The sequence below is a fragment of the Antennarius striatus genome, chromosome 17, assembly GCF_040054535.1.
Source record: "Antennarius striatus isolate MH-2024 chromosome 17, ASM4005453v1, whole genome shotgun sequence".
NCBI lineage: Eukaryota > Metazoa > Chordata > Actinopteri > Lophiiformes > Antennariidae > Antennarius > Antennarius striatus.
In genome coordinates this window covers 15,935,792-15,944,402 of record NC_090792.1, presented here as the reverse complement: position 1 = coordinate 15,944,402, position 8,611 = coordinate 15,935,792, and the positions used below count along the sequence as shown (strand labels likewise).

Genomic DNA, 8,611 nt, shown 5'->3' with positions numbered 1-8,611 from the left:
ACAATAAACCCATCCTGTCGCCTTCACACCAGGAGCCTTTCTTTGACTGCTTTTAAAGTTTTCTGTCTGGATGTTGGAGGTTTGGATTAATTTGTCCTCATGAGGATCAAACCCACGCCCTTCTCTGCAAGACTTTTTGGAGCACACTGAGCTGAGTTACTCTTTCTTCTTGAGAAATCATTCTCAGACTGGACTGAATCTCTTTATGGAGTCCTATTATACTTAATGATACAATTACACTGGAAAAAAACCACTATGACTATCTTAAAATTCTGTCTGGTTGCACAGCAATGATGTCATATGATGTTCAAACATGATTTTCCCTTTGGATGTAATTGATTAAAAATCTTTTCTTGGTCTCATTTGGCTGAACTTCTGTTTGTTACTTTTGTGATGATCTCCTACAATCTGATTGTTATGATGGACTGAGCACTTGTGGTTTCAAGGAATAAAGGACAGTAGCTTCTGTTTATTTTATTTTTGTTTTCTGCTTTTCTAGTGAGTTTTTGTGCAATTTAGGATACTCTGAAGAATCAGAAGTAAATTGGTTAAGCCTATCACGTTGTTCCTGCTTCCAACCGGCAGCAGATTGACACCAGTGAACAAGAGAGAAAAGCAGCAGAGCAGCCCTCGTTAACCACATATTTTTCCCAATGCCACATTAAGTATAAGGAGTTGTCCAGATCACTATGAATCTGAAGGGAGATTCATTCTGCAGTGGAAGTAGAGCAGAGCTGATGGCTGGAGAACGGAGGCGATGTTAGGGGCACAAAAGGATGTCATCTGAAGGGTATTTTTAGTATGTGAGGTGCTCTGATAACTGCCTGCCATTGCAATCTGCCCGCAGGTTCCCAGCAATAATCTCTCAACACATTTCCTCACATCTAGAGGAGAAATGCAGGCAGGCTGATTGCTTGTCTTGTGCACAATCTTACAAATTGTGAAAGGCCATACGTGACAAAACACAAAAACAAAAATGAAGTCATGATTTGATCGTGGGTTAAAGCAAAAACTTCACCCAACTCTCCATAGGCGTGGGGATGCATGAATAATCATTGATTTTTGGAAAGATTGTTCTGTTAACTGGATGAAATAGCACATCTGGAAATATCACTCTGAGCTCTGATAGCCATTGAAAATTCTCCAAAAAAAACAGTAGGTGGGTGTGTAGGTAAAATTTATAAACAGCCATTTCCTCTCTAATGCAACAGATGCAGCAGCAAATGCTGTAATGGAAATGATTTGAACGGAAATAGCACCACCTACTGGTGAACGATGAGGTGCGCTGCCGGTGTAACAGAGGAGTTCAAAAAATAATGGAACTGATCAGGGATCAGCTCTGAGCAGATGTTTGCAGTGGTGACTTCAGGTGACGTCTGTCTGTCTGTCTGTCTGTCTATCTATCTATACGTATAAACGTATACTGTACCTATTATAACTGTCCAGCTGGGGGCTCTACGGCTACTATTGGGCATAAACCACCTTTAAAAACCAAAGAAGAAGTCGCCAGGGCGCATACCGGAAGTGAGCGGACTTCCTGAATTAGATCATACTGTACCTGGCGTGTTTCCGAGCACTCCTCTCTGCAGAACAGCCTCAAATATGTTGTGCTTCACAGTTCGAAAGCAACACCACGTGTTGTTGCATTATTTATTTATAGTTGTGTGTCTGACATCGCTGCTAGCTTCAGCAAAGCGGGACAGCCTGAAGGAAGTTACTGACGGGAACTGGGAAGAAATCCTGTCCGGAGAATGGATGATTGAGTTGTAAGTGCTAAAGGCTAGCTGGCCTCTCATGTATTTTAGCTGTTCTAAGCTGAACGATATGTGCGAATAATTTGTCTACAGATTAAAATATAATTCCTCTATCATGATTTATTATCGTGTCGACCTCTATTTTGTCTTGATTGAAAATTGTGTATCCACGCTAACATCTGTAATCCCTGGCTAACTGAAGCATCAGAGTTGTGTGCTAGCTTGTTTGCTAATTAACATGCTAGAGAAGTGATGTGTTTACTAATGTTTATTTGTGTACACTTTGACGTGTACCGCTGTGAGTTAGCGTTTACCTGTATAAACTTCTCTCAGCTACGCACCCTGGTGCCCGGCGTGCCAGCAGCTCCAACCGGTGTGGAAGGAGTTTGCGGACTGGGGGGAGGACATGGGGGTCAACATAGCCAAGGTGGACGTGACGGAACAGCCCGGTAGGCCTGACCGACAGGTTCTCTGTTAACTCCTACACCTCGACTTCCACATGTAGAGACGACAAAAGCAGAGCTTTATCTAGCTGGAGAGAGTCTTGTTCTCCAGCAGTGACAAAAAGTGAGGCTATTTAGATTGAGTTTTGATATGTGAAATTTGTATGCTGTACTCAGTGTTTATTCCAGTATAACGTCATTATATAGTGGTACCTCTACTTATGAAATTAATTGGTTCAGGAAGAAATTATGTAATTAGAAAATCACGTAAGTAGAGACGCGTTTTCCATGCAAATGCCCTAATCTGTTCCAAGCCCACAAAAATTCCAACATTAATGTTTTATAAAGCATAAAAATGCATCAAAACATGTAACAAATACATGTTACGATTAGATTATTACACAATAAATGAGTTGTGCATAATGTAAAAAACAAAGAATAGAGTAAAGAATAATAATGACGGTCATTTACCTTTTAACAGCTGTCCTCATTGTTTTTTGCCCTCTTTGGTTCATGCGCTCCTATCTCACGATGCCGAACAACAGAGTGAATTCCAGTCCTCCTTTTGAACTTCAACCACCTACGCAATGCCTTAAACTCCTTAAACTTCCTTTTGTTTTAATAACATGGCGATTGTAGATGCATTACGGTCACATTCTTTGGCGAGATCAACCAAATGCATCCCTTTCTCATGTTTTTCTATTATCTCTTGCTTTGTATGGACAAAAAAACTCTTTTCTCCATCACTTTCTTGGGGTCCATAGCGAATACGTACTCAAAAAGTTATTATATTTGCGCATCAGGACACCTCACGGGTCGAGTGCCGAATGCCAGACACACTCCATAAGCACCGTTCTAGCTCCACACAGAGGTGGAGTGGCATCCCTCTTAGCCGATGGGATGCCAGGAAGATACATAATAGGTAATAGCCAATGGCAGAGCAGCTATGAGAATGTTGCGTTCAGGAACCTGTGGGAGATTCAAGTATCAGCCGATACTGTGTTTTTACATTACATAAGTCGAAATTTCTTTCGTAAGTAGAGGTAATATTTTCCTGCTGAGAAATTTCGTAAGTAGAAAATTTTGTAAGTAGAGACATTCGTAAGTAGAGGTACCACTGTACTGCAATAAACACTTACAAAACTAGGTCATGGTCACATTTCAACTTTTGTACAATCAGGAACCGGGTAAGATAGAAAGACGAGGGAGAAGGCCAGTGTGAGTAAGACCATAGATCAAAGCTAGTGCTTTGATCAATGACAGTAGGTCAGAGCACTAGCTTTTATATTTGACCTATGCAAGTGGGTGACTGCCTTACTTCTAGTTACCTTTGATTTTACATGTAGGTAAGAGTGAATGCCAGATGCTTGAATACAGGAGCTGACTTTTGGCAGTGCATATCTGAAAACAGGAGTAATAAAATTTTAAATATTCTGAAAGATTTGGTTGACGAAAACTCTCAGTTGCATTCAGAACAATTTAACAATCATGTTTAAGTAATTTATGAGCCGTGACATGATTGGGCTTATATGTGTGATTTTACTATACTGTGCTCTTTGTTTGCAACCCTGTATAAATTGTCAACATGAACAGTGAATCTTTTCACTGCCAAATGTGACACTCCTTTCAGCTGAGTCAAGAGTCACGCTGTTGTTTCCGATTCAGTTACCATCTCCTTTTCCTGTCAGGTCTGAGTGGGCGATTCATCATCACCTCACTTCCTACTATTTACCAGTAAGTTTTTTTTTTGTGAGGGTTTTTTTGTGGTTTTCATTTCTTCTTCATTTGTGTGATTGAATAAGTTTAGATCTTATGTGAATGTAGGGTTGTTCGTCTATGAAATCTTGCTCAATGTTGGCACTATACTGTGTCATCTTCCACGTGAAATGTGCTCACATGTAAACAGCAATGATGGCATAAATTTAACATTTGATAGAATTATAGTTTTTGAAGTTTTGCCACTGATCTTTCGCCAGGCTTCTTTAGATGGTAACTTTTAACTGCCATTGTCATAGTCTCTTGGGGGTCTCCTGGTTGAGTTCATGCTTATCATCATTTCATTTTAGAAATTAGTGTTATAATTCTGAAATGTTTGTGCTGCAGCTGTAAGGACGGCATCTTCAGGAAGTATCAGGGTGCTCGCACAAAAGAGGACTTCCTGAGCTTCGTCGATGAGCAGAAATGGAAAGCTGTGGAGCCAGTTTCCTCTTGGCTGGGACCTTCTTCGATTTTGTAAGTTCATGTGTGTGACAATATCTGATGATGAGGTTGTACCAGTCCTCTTATTAGCCATATGCTGTGACCGGTCTCGGTAGTTTATGTGTGTCATGGCTCTCTTTCTTGTGCTGTAGGAAATGTGGTTATTGGGCCATTTAGATCAGTTCTCAGGATCTTCCTGTTCTTTTGTTTCCTTGTTGGCTCTGTTAGATGTCAGTTTGATAAATTAGTCTTAAATTACACGCTTTTGTTTCCTCTTCTTGCAGAATGAATTCAATGTCGGCTTTGTTCAAGCTCTCCATGTTCATTCGGGTAAGTTAGTCACCATACAGGTTTACACATTTCCAGAGGTATTCAAATTCCCTTACAGTGAAGAAAATGCTGCTCCATCAGGAACTGCATAAGCAAATAAAAATTTCCATGACAGTTAGTCTGCATGCAGGGTGATTATCATGCAGTGAAATGTTTTTCTGAAGGCTTGTGTTCTGTATTTTTGCAGCATTGTCATAACTACATGACAGACCAGCTGGGGATCCCTGTTTGGGGCTCGTATGTTATCTTTGGCTTGGTCACTCTGTTCTCTGGCCTTGCATTGGGATTGGTGAGTGCTGCATAGCAGTTGACAAAATAAAAAAAAATACACATATTAAGTTGATGCCGTTGCATTGCATTTTCATCGCCAGTGGATTCACCAAAAGAGTTTTCCTGTTTTTTGCAGTTGCTGGTGTTCATAGCAGATTTTGTGTTCCCCTCAAGACGGTTTTCCTCCCAGGATTACTACCAGAGTGAGTTTCCTTTGAGTTTATATGTGATGTTGTTCTACTAGCTGTTTACATTTTGTATGTTGGGAATGATCGCATTTTAAAAAAGAGATTTTCAAAAAGTAAGTTGTGATTTTTAAAAAGGCAAACGGAGCACCAATGGCTTATGGTTGTATTTGTGACTGCTTTGCGAAATATCAATGTTCGAAATGTTGTTCTGCAGAGAAACAGGCAATGCAACAGGCAAGATTACTCCAGCAACAAGAGGACGATGATGAGGCTGATGGCGAGGAAGATGACGATGATGAAGAAGAGCAGGATGTCTGGAGGAGGAGGAGAGGGTCTCCTGAGGGCCGACCGGAACCCAAAGGTCAGGGCTTCTCAGACGAAGCTCTGAGGAGAAGGGTGGTGGGCAACCGTGAAGAGGAGGAGGAAGAGGAAGAGGACACATAGTCACATGACCTCTTCCTCCCTATATGACGAGTGTGGAGTCAGCAGAGGAGCCTTTGGTCCCCCAGCAGCAATGTTTACAGCAGGGAGCCCTAAATCTCTCCCGTCACCCTCTCCTCCTCCGGGTTCTCTGAAACGACTTGCTTCTTTTCTTCTTTCTGTGTTTTTAACGGGAGCAGCTGTAGACTCCACCCGGGCAGCAGGCTCCACCTTGAACAAGAAAACGCACTCCTGTCGCCAGTTTCCTCTCGTGGAAACGAATCTCCTGGCTGACGTTTGGGTATGAAGTGCAGTAGAGATTGGATTTGAAATGTTTTTTTATGCTATGCATCATTTAAAAAACAAAACAAGATTTGTGTGTTTATCGCTGATTTGTTTTAGGTTTGGTTTCTTTGAGTTTATCGTGCTTCCTTTTACTTAAAAAATGTCCATATATAGTTGTTTTATGTTGAATGTATTTTACAGATGCTGATGGTTCACATAACAGTGTTCACGCATTAAATTCACAGTCAGTGGAAAATGCAGAAAAGAAAGAAATGACCTGAAAAGTTGCAGTTTTCTTTTGAGTTTTGCTTCAGGCTGTTGGCCCCCTTCCCCCCCCCCCGTTTCGTACTCCTGCGGATGTTAGAGTTCCGGTAGCACAATGTTCAAGCAGGTCGATGTTTAAACGTGTCTTAGCCACAGCTGGAGGTTGAAAGTATTAGCAGCTAACTCAGGAAGAAAACTCACCAAAATGTGTTCAAGTTGACAACAGTTGTGTATCGGGGAAGGTAAATGTTTGCTGCTTCCATGTTGTTCTTTTTGTTTTGGAAGTAATCCTGGATGTGGCCGACGAACCACAGAGCCGCCATTCACCCATTCAAACTCAGAGGTCACCTGCTGATCACAAGCAATAACTAATCACACAATCTCACGCCAGTAACAAAAAAATGTGGTTCAGTGCCATAGGAAAGGTTTTTTTGCTGTAACCTCTATATAATAAGGCCCAAATAACAATAATAGAAACTGATCAATATGTTAACAGCTTGGACAAAACTGTTCATCTGCTGGGTTGTGTGATTAGCCTCAGTGGCGTCTGGGCATGTTCCACTATATTCCACTTTAATATTTAAGTGCGGGATGTCATTGTCACGCTGCTTTGTTGCCAAAATGTATTAACCACTATTAAAATAAATGGGAAGCGAAGTGTTGGTGCTGCAATAAATAATTTGTTCTGAATTCAGAAGAGGTTTGTGTGGCTGCTCCACCAAAACAAACGAAAGTGAGGAATGTCTGCTTTTTAAAAACCCTTCAGTGTCTGCGTCCTTCTGGATAACAAACATAACACCGCTTGAGTTCTACAGAACATCACTCAGCAGTCAGGGTTCCTGTGAATAAGTTGACCTTTTTTTTTTACTCTTCTGCAGTGATATTAAGACGAAATCACAAACGATCAGACGTTTGTAAAGAGTCCCCTGTGAGTTGAAATCCGTAACTGGAGTCAAAGCAATAGAAAGTACAGTTTTGTTGGAAGCCTTTAGAGCAGAAAATGGACCACCGATGCAGGTTTTAAGAAAAGATAGAAAGGCCTGATTTGATTTGCAGGTACTGAACCACTTTTGAATCACTTTTTTTTCTTTCTTGTTGATGTTTACTTGTTCTAGTTTCTCGAGATTTATAATCTAATTGTTGTGGGATGTTTACCCACAATTTGGTAGGGCTACAATACAGTTTCTTTAGAGAGAAGCTGTTTGTGGACTGTGGAGAGAGAATCTGGTCTTTCCATCCTCACGCCGTTCTGTTTTCAGAACAACAACAGGGTTCAAATGAAGCTTAGTGAAGCGTAAAAGTTAACAGATCGATCCTGAGACTGGGGGTAAATTTTCAAAGTGAGTTTTGTTTCGTGAGCATGTGTTTACTGAAAGCGTGAGCACGAGACACCTTGATGGAACTAATTTCATTCTATCCAGTTGAGTCTTGTGAAGCAGAGACGAGTTTGAAAGTGTTTTAAATATACATTTCACTCAATTTAATAACTCATGTATTTTTATCCTACTTTCCAAACCCTGACTGGCCATTTCATTAAAATAATGGGGGTTTTTTGTTTTGGTTTTTTTTTTGTACCTGACTGTTTTAACACCCTCTAGTGTTCACACTCCAAGCTGGCTGCAATCCTTCATTGTTGGAATGTTTCTTTAAATAAAGGTTTATCTGAAAACTGTCGCATGTCTTGTTTCCAAGAGAAAGAAAAAGAAGAAAGAAAGTCAACTTTTATTTTCCCCTACGGGGAAATTATCTTTACCTTAGCCGGACGGTTTAGATTTTTTCTGCAGGATTCTGTGCAGGTACATTTACAAACCAGTTTCCCACCTCTATTGTGTTAAAGTCTCAAATTACTAAATTATACTTAAATATTAGATTCTCATTTAAATTTTTAACATAAGAACTTTTCCATAAAAGGTAAATGCAGCACTGTAATAGTTACAAGAGGTGTTTTAAAATCCATGCGAAATTATGGAACCTTAAACACCTATGATCCTGTGATGACCTGGTGTCTTGTCTGCATCCATCTTTTCACATTTCAATGTGTCTGGTGACCATTAAATTAAACAAAACAAAAATCAGATTATCTCCATAATCTAATTGTTGGTTCCTCGAACCAGTGAAAGAATTCACCAAAATCCACAACAATTTTTCAAGTGACAAGAATGAATCAACTTTTTTTTGCTGGCTCTTGACAATTCAATCATTCCCCATTGAGCATCTCCTCCCTCCAACAAACATCATTAAAATCTGTCAGGTAGTTTTTGTTGTCCTGGCAGAAGGATACTGTTAAAAATATAAAATACATGAACCATGATATCATTTCCAACCTTTCCACTGTCTCAGATAGACATCTTTCCACGCTTAGAATGAATTTTAATTTATTCCCTCTTTGCCCATTTTCCTTAAAGGTATTTTATTTTGTTCTATTTTGTGTTAATAATTCTGTGTTAAACAAATGAAA

At 40.1% G+C, this 8,611-nt stretch overlaps 1 protein-coding gene across 1 annotated transcript; it reads left to right on the top strand.

The window, feature by feature from the left end:
* Nucleotides 1–1,553: 1,553 nt before the first annotated feature.
* On the top strand, nucleotides 1,554–7,838 carry tmx1 (thioredoxin-related transmembrane protein 1). The gene is made up of 8 exons (XM_068338687.1): nucleotides 1,554–1,766; nucleotides 2,088–2,203; nucleotides 3,886–3,931; nucleotides 4,301–4,429; nucleotides 4,681–4,726; nucleotides 4,914–5,015; nucleotides 5,133–5,199; nucleotides 5,399–7,838. Exons 1-8 carry the CDS (start codon nucleotides 1,603–1,605, stop codon nucleotides 5,626–5,628), a joined length of 900 nt encoding a protein of 299 aa, XP_068194788.1. The 5' UTR covers nucleotides 1,554–1,602; the 3' UTR covers nucleotides 5,629–7,838.
* The last annotated feature ends 773 nt before the right edge of the window (nucleotides 7,839–8,611 follow it).